General features: G+C 38.6%; 1 protein-coding gene across 1 annotated transcript in view; it reads left to right on the top strand.

Moving 5' to 3' along the window:
• Positions 1-14,446, top strand: part of LOC131134241 (tumor necrosis factor receptor superfamily member 19-like) — a 27,595-nt gene extending 13,149 nt beyond the window's left edge. Inside the window, exons 5-11 of the mRNA XM_058079294.2 lie at positions 265-443; positions 1,666-1,751; positions 10,364-10,528; positions 10,640-10,765; positions 10,840-10,924; positions 12,391-12,536; positions 13,940-14,446. Coding sequence (XP_057935277.2) covers positions 265-443; positions 1,666-1,751; positions 10,364-10,528; positions 10,640-10,765; positions 10,840-10,924; positions 12,391-12,536; positions 13,940-13,944 — 792 coding nt within the window. The 3' untranslated portion in view covers positions 13,945-14,446. The remainder of the gene's footprint in view (positions 1-264; positions 444-1,665; positions 1,752-10,363; positions 10,529-10,639; positions 10,766-10,839; positions 10,925-12,390; positions 12,537-13,939) is intronic.

The raw sequence follows: 14,446 nt of genomic DNA, 5'->3' as shown, positions 1-14,446 counted from the left end.
CGCCTGAAGGGCGAGCCACACAAACACGGAGCAATAACGTGCTATAATACAACAGTGGGTGTCCCTCAGGGCCTTTATCATTCAAATGTGCGGCCTTTCTGCCTGCTCTTTCAGTTTTGAGAGTCAGATTATTTATCGCCAGTGTAAGATGGACCCTCCATTGTTCTCTGATCCCACGAGCCGAGATCAATCTTGAATTGTGCACCCTTGGTAGTCACACCAAAGCAGCCCACTTTTCTTACCCGCTTCTTTTAATCCCTCCAGGAATGTGGCTTTGGTCACGGAGAAGATGCCCGGTGTGTGCCGTGTCGGAGCAGTCGCTTCAAGGAAGACCGGAGCCTCCAGAAGTGTAAGCCGTGTCTGGACTGCGGACTCCTCAAGCGCTTCCAGAAGAGCAACTGTTCCGCGACCAGCAATGCCGTGTGTGGCGAGTGCCTTCCCGGGTAGGAGGACAAACACGTCATGTTTCTTCAAAATACTTTACGTAGTATGTATATGTTCCGTTACTGATGGAAGTTCGGAAATTATACCTAATTTATACAAAAATATACCACAGAACATTATAAACCAGGGGTCTCAAACTCAATTTACTTGGGGGCCACTGGAGCTTGGGTCTGGGTGAGACTGGGCCGCATCAGGTTTTCCCAAAAAAAAAAAAAAACGCATTTATTAAAAACAAAAAAATTTTAAAAACTTCGCTTTGGTTCCAATTTTCTGCAAGAAAAGCTCTGATAAAACATCCCACTGTTCCCAAATATCTTACTTTTTATTTTTCTACACAAAATAAGATGAAAAATAAATAAACCAAGAATAAAGAAAATCAATCAATCAGTAATAAATAAATAAATATAATAATAATAATAAAACAGCAAATAATGAAAATTTAAGAAACCACATATAGTTGGTGGGTAGACAAATGATTTTTTTCAGATTAAAATGAACAAAGCATTATTAGAGCCCTGTAGACATGACAAAACACGACTATAGTCACATTTATACTCTTTTTATTTACAACATATTGCGCAACTGCAGGGTCTTGAGACACATGCTAACTCGCAAACTAGAGAGCTAGCGACCCAAACGGCAGCCTTCGAGTTATTTCCTTTAAACTTAAATAGCCAAAAACTTACCACTTCCACACGGATAGGGAGGATAACTATTAACAGTTATTTAACCTTTAACATGAACATGAATCAAACGTAATAATTTTTTCTGGGTACATGATACCATACAGCATCCATATCAAACTTGTGCGGCCCGCACTAACATTAAACTTTCATATCAAGGCGGGGCCTCAAACTAGTGTCCTGCGGGCCACATTTGGCCCGCGGGCCGCGTGTTTGAGACCCCTGTTTTAGATACATACAAATGAGAAATTACTATGACAGGAAAATAAAATGCTGGATGAATAGAAGAAACTAGTGTCCTGCGGGCCACATTTGGCCCGCAGGCCGCGTGTTTGAGACCCCAGTTATAAACTAAGGACCACCTGTGGATTCTAATATTGCTTTGCCTTTTTGATAGATTTTATTCAGTGTGTCCCTAATCTTAATTCCACCTTTAGACTATACCACGGGCCACAAATGGCCCCTAACCCCCACTTGGGACACACCTGACACATTCAACAACCCTCGCTCATTTGAGTGTCACTTTGATTGTCAACAGATTCTACAGGAAGACAAAACTAAGCGGCTTCAAAGACATGGAGTGCATCCCCTGTGGAGACCCGCCGCCTCTGTATGAGCCTCACTGTAAGTATCTTCCATTTGTTACCTTCGCCAAAACCCCCAGGGTTGGACACAACTACTTTCTGTTATTATACCTGCCCGATAAAAAAGGATGCGATTGAGTCAAGCAGGACTCATGGAGCTCCTCCTCGATAATTGTATCAGGTTTGCACGTAAAACGTATGAAAAGAGGGGAGTTTTTTTTTTTTTATACTTAATTTTAATCTATTTATTTTTAACCCTCCTCTTGTGTTAGGGTCGGCACGACCTGTTTTACATTTTAATGCATAAAAAAATAATAAATCACATAACATTTGTTTATTGCATCAAGGCCTTTTGACATCGTCAGGAAACTCTATTTCAACAAAATAAAACCAAAAAAATATTTTTACTAAATTTAAAAATGGTCTGGTTGAAATTATGACCACTGTATTGTTAGGGTCGGTTTTGACCCGGTTATAATAATATGACTATTATAAAGTTTATGGCAAACACCGAAGGGAAAAAGTATTCAGTTGAAAAAGATTTCAGTTTATACTAAAGTTCTGTTGCTGAAAATTAAAATAACTTTTTCTACCTTTTCTTGACATGAATATATATGGATCAAAATTGACCCCAACACCATACATGTTTCTTTAGTGATTTAATACTAAAATGAGAAAATAAATCAAACTCATTGATTTAAGAGCCCTCAGTAATAGCCAATTAACAAAAGAACCGTCAATTTATTAATATGATTCTTTTGACGTTCATTTGACCATTATTGTAAATAGAAATGGAGGGGTATAGTGACAAAAAAAGGCCTCCATGCCCACACCAAAAGTATTAAAAGCAACATTTTCATGGATGAGGAAACCTAAGAAGGTAACCAAGACATGAGAAGCTAATTTGATGGTAACTTATTGTTTTTAGTGTATTTTATAGCTCATTTAATACCGACCCGTTAACATAAGACATGATACCAGAAAGCTAACACAAGAGGAAGGTTAAACAAAACGTCAACAGCAATACAAACACACTCAAAACAAAAAGGGGACATTGGACATACATAGCACACAATTTGGCTATCCCACATTCCCTGATTCCCTGTCATTGTGCAATTCCAACATTGTCCATGAACAGTGTCCATTTCAGCCATTTTTCTCCACACATGTCTTCTTCAGTCCTCAATCTATGTGTCAATAGTTCCATGTCATGTTTTGGATTAAGCCATTTTTTTGGTAATGGCTTTTTTACCTGCTACCAACCTGATTTTATATAAATACATATTTTCTCTTAATACAAAGTCTATCGCCAGGTGGCTCGGATACAACGTCTCACATGAAAAAGTCACACTGTAACCCAAAATCCTCTCCATGGTTTTACATGGCCGCTTCCAAAAATTAATATTTGTGCAGAACCAAAACACATATGAATGGTTGACATTCATAACCCAACACGGTTGGTAAGATATTTTTCTTTAATTTCTGGTGTAATGAAAAATCTAATTATATTCTTCCAGACCCGAGATGATGTTGTGGTGTTTTGGGTCATAATCATACCCAACCATTCAGTTTCTGTAATGTTTGTTTTGAGCTCTTTTTCCCATTTTCTTGAATATTATGAGTATTCGCCTTTGCCTCCATTACACTTTTATATATCATGGATACTATCTTGGTAGTTTTTGATATTGCCATTTGAACCAGCCCATGTCATCTTCTATTCATCCAGCATTTTATTTTCCTGTCATAGTAATTTCTCATTTGTATGTATCTAAAACAGGGGTCTCAAACACGCGGCCCGCGGGCCAAATGTGGCCCGCAGGACACTAGTTTGATATGGATGCTATATGGTATCATGTACCCAGAAAAAATTATTACGTTTGATTCATGTTCATGTTAAAGGTTAAATAACTGTTAATAGTTATCCTCCCTATCCGTGTGGAAGTGGTAAGTTTTTGGCTATTTAAGTTGAAAGGAAATAACTTGAAGGCTACCGTTTAGGACGCTAGCTCTCTAGTTTGCGAGTTAGCGTGTGTCTCGAGACCCTGCAGTTGCACAATATGTTGTAAATAAAAAGAGTATAAATGTGACTATAGTCGTGTTTTGTCATGTCTACAGGGCTCTAATAATGCTTTGTTCATTTTAATCTGAAAAAAATCATTTGTCTACCCACCAACTATATGTGGTTTCTTAACTTTTTATTATTATATTTATTTATTACTGATTGATTGATTTTTATTCTTCAATAGTTTATTTATTTTTCATCTTATTTTGTGTAGAAAAATAAAAATTAAAATATTTGAGAACAGTGGAATGTTTTATCAGATTGTAGAAAATCGGAACAAAAGCAAAGTTTATTCATTTTTCTGTTTTTAATAAATGTGTTTTTTTGTTTTTTTTGGAAAACCTGACCCTAGCTCCAGTGGCCCCCAAGTAAATTGAGTTTGAGACCCCTGATCTAAAATAATGGTTTTCGCCCAGGTCGTATAGTTGTTGTAGTTCTTGAAAGCTCATGAATTTCCCCTTGTTTACTATTCTACACCATGCGGTTGTACCTCTTAGGATCCATTGCTGGAAGGTCTTATCGTGACTGTTTGGAACAAAGTTCTTATCGTAAGCTATCCATTGTAAGACACAGAGGTCATCCTCGAATTTGAGTTTCCGTGTTAGACTTAACCGTAGTTCTAGTGTAAAACTGGGTCACTCTCTTGTCGCCCGCAATGGCACTTTGAATTTCTCTTCCATTAATGGTCCGTTCCAAGTTTTTCCATTTTAATACAAAATATAGAATCACTCTCATCTGTGCAGCATGGAAATATTTTTTAAGGTTTGGCAGTCCCATTCCCCCCTTCAAGAGGGGAGTTTTATAACTTTTATGATACCTTTTAGTAGTTGAGTGTGACTTCCTGTTTGCAGACGACATGGCAGCTGTTTCCGAAGAGAATATTTGGCAGCTTTTGCTCGCCAGCCTTAACGCTTGTGTGTTACATAAATGGAAGTGGTTCTGGGACATTGTGCAACTACTTTTGTGGGGGGAAAATTGTGATTCTGCTTTGCAAAATTGATGTTTGCCTTGCTCTTTGTCTGATGGTCCAGCTGAGCCGCTTCCATTGGCGATACGGGAGGAAGGCCTGTGAAACAAAACCGCCATTGTCTGAGGACATAGCTGGCAGTTAGCTCCTCCAGAGCTTTCCCAAATGTTTGAAAGCCTTGCTCCCTCTCCGTTCAAGTGTTATCTCGGGGAGGGTGATGAAAAGCGAAAGGCTAGATTATTCTAATAGCCTCATCGGCCCGAAGCAACGTTGCAGCTGTGCAAGGGAGGCAGTCACCCTCTGGCGTGAACTGTAAATCTTAAAGCAGCCATTTTCTTTCTCCTTGCTTTCCCCCCAGTGACTTTTTTTAGGCCAAGTAAAAACAAGATTGTGTTTTATGGACTTCCTTAAGCCTCTAATGGGTTTCATCTGCTGGAGTTTTTCACTGTCACGGTAGAGCAGAGCATACAAACACACATACATTTACTTGTCAGACCAGCTTGCATCCAACTTATGTGTATTGTTGTCATAAAATGTCATAAAAATGCAATATGTTTTAAAACAACTCATATTTTTCCAGTGAGTAGGTCCCAGCATTTTATTGTGAAATACGACAAAAAAAAAACCCTCAATTCAGCATGGCTGCAGCTTCTGTTTGACCTCTTGAGAAAAACTATAATCCACCCTGACCCATAATCTGAACAATCCATCTCGGAAAATCCATCCATGCACAGAATCAACCATGCTGACTTAACTTCAAAGCTTTATCTGGACATGCTTGGTTGTAGCTAGCAGGTAAGACGTTTAGAAGGAAAAGAAAATACTTTGGTGAGATCTTATTTGAACTTATTTGAACAAATAGTCACAAAAAACCCAACATTTTTTACCATTTAATAGTAGTTAAGTGTTTTCAAAGTAGGTTAACTTCCCATCGCTAACATGAAGTTCTTCCTTGATAGCAGAGACCGAATCAACAGAGCTTTTGCTATTTGCAAACAGTACACTCCAATTTACCTCAATGGCTGGAAGACTCGTTGAATCGATCCGTTCTTTCCACGGTTTACAACCGTGCAGGTTTAGCACGTATAGGCAGTATTTACTTCAAGGGTACTCAAAGTGCCACACGTACCACATTATTGGCATATTGTAAAAATAAAATGAATGCCCTTTTTTCGGCCCTTTGTTTGAGTTGTGGATTCCTATAGAGCAGCTACACACAATAACCAGCACACGGAGCTTTATGGATCTTCCAGAATCTGGAGGGCTCTAAGTGGGTTTTGAATAGAGGATAAGGGAATCTTAAAGAACCAAATTATAGAATGAGAACCAGATTGTTTATTCTTGACAACAATACCTAATGCAGACATCCGGGCTTATCTGCAGTCCCTGTAAACCTACAAGTAAATGGGTCTTATTACAGTGCAGCTGCAAAAAAACACACCCTTCCTTTCCCTGCCCGGCCTTTTATACACTCAAGATTGTGTAAGAGGCTGGAGTCCTGGACCAATCAAAGCAAGGCGTCATATGCGTACTCGATGTTTCCACCTTAACTCTCAGTTGTCACGTTAAGTCCCTTTTTTTGTGTGGGTGCGTGTATAAGTATCTTTTGTCTGTATTTGTGAGACTCTGTGTTTGCTTTTATCCATAGCTAGCAAAATTGAGCATATACCTTCAGCACTGTAGAAATCCTCCCCCTGAGGACTCTAAGTGGGTTTCGAATAGAGGATAAGGGAATCTTAAAGAACCAAATCATAAAAATGACAACCAAATTGTTTATTCCTGATAACAATACCTAATTCAGACGTCCGGGCTTATCTGCAGTCCCTGTATACCTACAAGTAAGCGTGCCTTATTACAGCGAAGCTGCAAAAAAAGCACCCATTCTTTCCCTGCCCGGCCTTTTATACACTGTCATATGCGTACTCGATGTTTCCACCTTAACTGTCAGTGTGGGTACGTGTATAAGTATCTTTTGTCTGTATTTGTGAGACTGTTTTTATTTTTAGCTAGCAAAATTGAGCAAATACCTTCACTATTCAGCTGTATTTTCTTTGGATTTTTGTGGTTCCTTATTTTGGTGGTCAGACTAGTGATTTTTTTCAAATGTGGGCTTTTACTATGCAGCCATGTGTGTTGGATGCAGAATCCGATCCGGAAGTAGAGACTCGACAGTCCGAACTTACTCCAAGACGTCTCTTGCACTTAACACTGGATTGGATTATGCATCTTTAATGTAGAAAATGTATCAAAGTCGCCCTGCGTATTCCTTAAATTTGATTTGGACACCCCAACCGACATAATCCTAAATTCCGGACTCTGAGGAATGACTCCTTGTAGAAGTGAGAGCTGTGCGGTCTTATTTTGCTCAGAGGGATGTGATTTAAGTGTTTGGCACAAATCAAAGCTGCAGGTGGGAGGTGGAGAGGGGGGGGAGTCCATATGAAAGACTGTGGTTTACTGGCCTGCTTTATGTGGAGATACTATCAGCAGGTGAGCGCTCCTCAATGGGCCGCTGTTTATTTGCTGCAGCTGCTTGGCTTCTGATAACAGAAGCGCCTTTTGTGCCCCCCGAGAGCAGATGACGTTCCTCTTGGAGGGGTTGGATTTACCCTGGACAATAGCCACTTCAAACACATTTGGCAAATTGAGGCCGATGATGCTTGTCCTGAGAGGATGTCCTGACGTTGAGTATTACGGAATAATACATTTTATACTACTTATGGAATTAAATGTACTTTTCGTCTTTAATCAGTTCTGAATGATTTTTATGGGAAACATAAAAATACCCTCATCCCCTATGTGGCTGAATAACCAAACCACCCAAGGTTGAAGCACTGTTTACATTGCATAACAAAGAATTTGTGGCTTATGTGCTCTCTTTGAAGACTTCCTCTACAGTACATTCTGTTTCATCGGCCTCGGCTTCAGCCACTCCTAATTTATTGAGCTTTCCTGTGTGGGAATACTTAATGTTTACATTGCATTTCAGGAGGAATTCTTTAATGAAAAAATTAATTCCTGGAAATGTTGGTGGAAAGGGAGCTAAAGAAACGTATTGTTCTCTCGCCCCTTCTGTCTACCCTCTGTCTCTCAGTTCAGGTGGTTCTCTTTGGTGTATGAGGAGCGCAGTTCTAGACTTCTAGACTCTAATGTGCCCTTAGATAACTTATATTGTGAACAGGCGCAACATAAATACAATTCCTATGTGTTAGTTTTTCCACATAAGAAAAAAGAAGCTATGCAGAATTCATAAACGGCATGTTCTTTCATACAAGTTCATATATTACATGCAGAGTTCCCCAGGGGTCAACACTGGGACCACAAATGTTCAACTTGTACATCAATGATATCTCCAAAGTTACGAAAGACTTAAAGCTGGTATTATTTGCGGATGATACCACTGCTTTTTGTTCTGGAGAGAATACAGACAAAATCATTAGAAAGGTCAGAGAAGAAATGGTCACACCAAAAAGATGCTTTGATGATAATAGATTGTCCTTGAACCTAAATAAAACTAAAATCATGCTGTTTGCTAACAGGATAAACTAACAGCTAAAAGGACACGCACCAGCAAATACAAATAGACGGTGTAGACATTGAAAGGGTGAAGGAAAATACATTTCTGGGGATCATAATAGATGAAAATATGAGCTGGAAACCTCATATTACAAATATACAACATAAGGTGGCCAGAAATATTTCAATATTGAACAAAGCAAAATTTGTTCTCAATCAGAAATCACTCCACACTCTTTATTGCTCTCTGGTTCTACCATATCTTACTTATTGTGTGGAAATATGGGCTAATAACTATAAAAGCAATCTTCACTGGCTAAATGTACTGTAAAAAAGGCCAGTAAGGATAATTCATAATGCCGCCTACAGAGAACATACTAACTCCTTTCTAAAATCACAAATACTTCAACTTGCTGATATAGTTCATCTTCAAACAGCTAAAATAATGCATGAGGCTAAAAATAAGTAATTAGCCAAAAATGTCATCCAATACTTCTCTACAAGAGAGGAGAAATATGATCTCAGGGAAGAAGTACATTTGAAACACTTCTATACTAGGACTAGGTTAGCGTTAGCATAGCATTTGAGTATGTGGAATCAAACTATGGAATGGATTGAGTAAGGAAATCAAACAATGCACAACGATGAGCCAATTCAAGAAACAATACAAGCAGTTGATGTTTGCTAAATACAAGGATGAAGAGTCTTGAACCAGCCATGATGTGCTATATATATCACTATATTGACAAAAAATAAAATAAAAAATAAAATAAAAAAAAACAAAAAAACTCAACTATATTAGGAAAGCAGGAAGTTGACAAAATGAAATTAAATAAAAATTAAAAAAAATAAAAAACATTACAAAAATAAGAAAAAAATAGACTTAAACTATATTAGGAAAGCAGGAAGTGAACAAATGTAACAGTTACTGATTGTAAAAGTACCAGATGGAGGGGTAGGACTTAATAAGCTTTGCTTCTTCCTACTCCTTTTGGACATCTCACTTGCCATCACCTCGTACTTCGGTACGTGACAAAAAATAATAAAAAAAAAAATTAAAAATTAATAAAATAAATTTTTAAAAATAAAACAAAAAAAACTTAAATCATATTAGGAAAGCAGGAAGTACTTTGGTACGTGACCAAAATATATATTATATTATATTATATTATATTATATTATATTATATTATATTATATTATATTATATTATATTATATTATATTATATTATATTATATTATATTATATTATATTATATTATATTATATTATATTATATTATATTATATTATATATTTTAAAAAAACATTCATTATATTAGGAAAGCAGGAAGTGAACAAATGTAACAATTAGTGATTGTAAAAGTACCAGATGGAGGGGTAGGATTTAATAAGCTTTGCTTCTTCCTACTCCTTTTGGACATGTGGAAGTGGGAACTGATTATGGGATGCACTCAATTGGAATCTGATGCATGTTCAAATGAAATGAAACCATTACCATTACCAATCTATCCCTTAAGCCCCAAACCACGGTACATAGATGATTTACAGAAACACATAGTAACAACAGATGGTGACATGTACAGTTTTTATGGCCCCCATAAAGTCTGAAAGCCTGAATGAAACTACCACTTATATTTCCCATTGGCTCATGGACAATTAAATGTTACCAAAGACATTTCCTGTCAAACATCAGTGCTGGGTCATTAGCGGGATGAAAACCTTGCGTGTTCTGTTGGAACTTGTACCGTGAGCTGCTGTTCCCCGAGGTCTTAAGGTGTAAGAGAAACTGTGTTGAGGGATGTAGAAATCCTCCCCCTGAGGACTCTAAGTGGGTTTTGAAGGGAGAATAAGGGAGTCTTGAAGAACCAAATCATAGAATGAGAACCAGATTGTTTATTCCTGATAACAATACCTAATACAGACGTCCGGGATTATGTGCAGTCCCTGTATACCTACAAGTAAGCGGGTGTTATTACAGCGCAGCTGCAAAAAAAGCACCCTTCCTTTCCCTGCCCGGCCTTTTATACACTCAAGGCTGGAGTCCTGGACCAATCAGCTTTTGCCACTGACCAATCGACTAATGAACTGTGTTGTTTTGTATGCAGGCAGTGGGCGAGTGAACCTGGTGCCCCTGCCCTCGCCGGTGACGAGTCCTCACGATATAGCACTGGCAGCCGTCATCTGCAGCGCCTTAGCTACGGTGCTGTTGGCCCTACTGGTGCTGAGCGTCATCTACTGCAAGAGGCAGCTGCTGGAGAAGAAGTACAGTGGTCAGTCACAGTGAGGATTATTGCGCTAAAACACAGTACCTGTACCTCGTTACAGTCGTGTGGGAACTACGCTATTTGCAAAAAAGTACTTCCTGTTCTTTTCCTCGCCAGCGTCCCTGAGGAGCCAAGACTGTCCCTACAGTGGCAATGAGCTGTCCTGCCTGGACCAACGATGGCTCCATGACTTCCCCCAGAGACCTTGCTGCCAGTGTCACCTGGGCCTTGGACACCCCTGCGGTATGCTAATCACACATTGCTAGTGTTTGACTCCAGCATGTCCTCATCAACGTCTGTTTGTGCGTGCTCCTCAGGCTCAGTCCATCTGATCCCATCCTTTTGTAGTGAAGACAGTCTGGACCACGCACCGTTTGGCTCTCACGCCAGCCTCAGCGACAGGTGAAGCACCAATACACCTCATGCGGAGAAGGAACCAACCACATCCGCTTAAACTGATTAAATCAAATTATTGGTAATGGTAATGGTTTAATTTCATTTGAACATGCATCAGATTCCAATTGAGTGCATCCCATAATCAGTTCCCAGTTCCACATGTCCAAAAGGAGTAGGAAGAAGCAAAGCTTATTAAATCCTACCCCTCCATCTGGTACTTTTACAATCACTAACTGTTACATTTGTTCACTTCCTGCTTTCCTAATATAATTGAAGTTATTTATTTCTTTATTTAATTAATTTTTCTATTTTTTAAATTAATTGTTCTATTTTTTTAAATAAAGTTTTTTAATACATTTTTTGTTTTTTTTTATATTTTTAAAATTTTAAAAATATATATTTTTAAATAATTTTTTTTAATTTTAATTTTTTTCATTTGAACATGCATCAGATTATAATTGAGTGCATCCCGTAGTCAGTTCCCAGTTCCACATGTCCAAAAGGAGTAGGAAGAAGCAAAGCTTATTAAATTCTACCCCTCCATCTGGTACTTTTACAATCACTAACTGTTACATTTGTTCACTTCCTGCTTTCCTAATATAATTAAAGGTTTTTATTATTAAATTAATAAATTTTGTATTTTTTTAATGGATTTTTGCAGCATAATTCTTCATCAATAGTAATAGTATTTTTAATTATTTTTGTTGTTGTATTTCATGTTATTATTATTATTATTATTATTCACAGTAGTATTGTTATGTTATTATTTCTAATAAGAATCATAACCCTAGTCATTGTAATGAAAAGGTAATTGCTTGTATCATTATTGTCAATTATAATAGAAATAAAAATATGGATAATACATGTAAACAATAATAGATGAACAAAAACATTTATTTTAAATAATATCATTGATAGTAATAAATATGCAAAGCAACAGGTTTTATTTTTATTTTTAACCATTCTATAGTTTGATTCCACATACTGAAATGCTATGGCTAGCATAACGTAGTCCTAGCATAGAAGTGTTTCAAATGTACTTCTTCCCTGAGATCATATTTCTCCTCTCTTGTAGAGAAGTATTGGATGACATTTTTAGCTAATTGCTTATTTTTAGCCTTATGCATTATTTTAGCTGTTTGAAGATGAACTATATCAGCAAGTTGAAGTATTTGTGATTTTAGAAATAAGGAGTTAGTATGTTCTCTGTAGGCGGCATTATGAATTATCCTTACTGACCTTTTTTGCAGTACATTTAGCCAGTGAAGATTGCTTTTATAGTTATTAGCCCATATTTCCACACAATAAGTAAGATATGGTAGAACCAGAGAGCAATAAAGAGTGTGGAGTGATTTATGACTGAGAACAAATTTTGCTTTGTTCGATATGGAAATATTTCAAGTGAAGAATGCTGTGGTTTGCGAACCCCATTCATGCACATCGTAACTCCTGCCTTGTTCCACATTAACCAGAAATATGGAGCGTCATGACCAACTGGTGCCGCTGCAGTCAAGAGGACATCCGGCATCGGCAGAAGACATCTCGGAGGCTTTCAGGCCGGAACCGGAACGTGATGGGGCAGAGGAGGGAGAGAAGCAGCAACCGTGCACGCAAGAGGGTGAGGTGACCTTCAATTGACATTGACAAGAGCAAAACGTTCTGCTTGGAGAAGTGTGATTTGTGGATGCATGGAGTTTTGGAGCTTCTCCAGCCTTTGACGTTTGACATGAGTTGCCTCTGAGCAAAGTGCAGAATGATTTAATTGACGGCAATCGTGCCAAATTTGAATGATGTGCCTTTTCTCCATAAACACATCAAAGTTAAGAATAACTTAAGAGTTTTTCAGATTAAACTAAATAAACAGCCCAAAATACCATGTGACCATCCACGTTCTGAGAATCATGGTGGTGCCCCCAATCTGTTCTGCTTTAATTCACCAGGAAGTAGCCTGCTAACAAATTACCCCAAAGGTAATTTGCTAGCAATTTTGCGAGCTAAAGATAAAAGCTACAGACAAAATATACTTATACACGCACCCACACAAAAAAAGGTGGAAACATTGAGTACGCATATGACAGTGTTTAAAAGGCCAGGCAGGGAAAGGAAGGGTGCGTTTTTTTGCAGCTGCACTGTAATAAGACCCGCTTACTTGTAGGAATACAGGGACTGCAGATAAACCTGGATGTCTGTATTAGGTTTTGTTGTCAGGAATAAACAATCTGGTTGTCATTTTTATGATTTGGTTCTTTAAGATTCCCTTATCCTCTATTCGAAACCCACTTAGAGTCCTCAGGGGGAGGATTTCTACACTACCTTGCCGTTTTGTGAATGATTAGTCAGAAGCCTGATGATTACGTATCATTGCTGGAAATAATGTGCTCTATTAAAATAATCCCGTATTGAGGTAGCGAGCCTTGACATGATTGTAGTATTAGTTTTTTATATTACAGCTAATCTTCTCTATAAGACTTTAACTTCATAAAAGTGGGAAGCATGACGGTTCTGTGATGAGCACCTTTGTTGGATTTTTGGCCAGGATTGGTCCAGGACTCAGGACTCTAGTCTCGAGTGTATAAAAGGCCGGGCAGGGAAAAGAAGGGTGCTTTTTTTTTTTTTTGCAGCTGCGCTGTAATAAGACCCGCTTACTTGTAGGTATACAGGGACTGCAGATAAGCCCGGATGTCTGTCGATCGATTCCCTTATCCTCTATTCGAAACCCACTTAGAGTCCTCAGGGGGGGATTTCCACACCCCTCAGCTCTTCAGTACTGTATTTGAGGTTCATACTGAAATTTCACGTAACTTTTTGCATGTAGTTTACAACGTTGCTATAGCAACACCACCACACGAGTAGGACACCGCTCGGCTTTAAAAGTGACACAAGTGTGTCTTACTAAAAGCACGAAGAGCAGCTGGTAAAGAGAAAGAAGAGATGACGCCGAGTCTTTGATGTATGTGAGCAGAGCTCAGCTATGTTACTAATCAGGCCTGTTGGCCCCTCCTCTTCCTGCTCGCGCTCCAGGATGACACATTGGCTCCGGCTCCTGGACGACTCCACAGCAGCAGCAGCGACCAGATCCCCTTTCACGCACCCTGCCTCCCTTTAACACTCCCTCCAGCGTGGTCGCTTTGAAATGCCCGCAGCTGACCCTTGGAGAACCTCTCGTCGAAACGGGTCCAAACAAAGCACGCAAACAAAAAACATGGCCGAAGTGGCGGGGGTAAGCGACACACCGACGACATGCAAAATGTGAACTCTCTGGCCCAGCAAGGTGAAAGTGAATGAAGTTCAAACATGGAGGACTACACTGACTTGACCACATCTGCTGGTGTATCAAGACGAAAGCGATGCACATTGAAGACAATCTGAATATGACGTATAAAAGACAAGGAAGAATGTTCAAGTGTCTTGTAGATAATGTAAAATAGTAAAGTAACTGCATATTTTTGTAACGCTTTTCTGCCACTTGTACCGTTGATGGTCACATCAACGCAGACTGCACACCGATGTTAATAAACCACTTTCAAC

Source organism: Doryrhamphus excisus, linkage group LG8, assembly GCF_037039965.1.
Source record: "Doryrhamphus excisus strain RoL-2023G ecotype Guam linkage group LG8, RoL_Dexc_Guam_v1.1, whole genome shotgun sequence".
Lineage (NCBI taxonomy): Eukaryota > Metazoa > Chordata > Actinopteri > Syngnathiformes > Syngnathidae > Doryrhamphus > Doryrhamphus excisus.
Note: the sequence above shows the minus strand (reverse complement) of the source record. Positions and strands in the feature narration are given on the sequence as shown.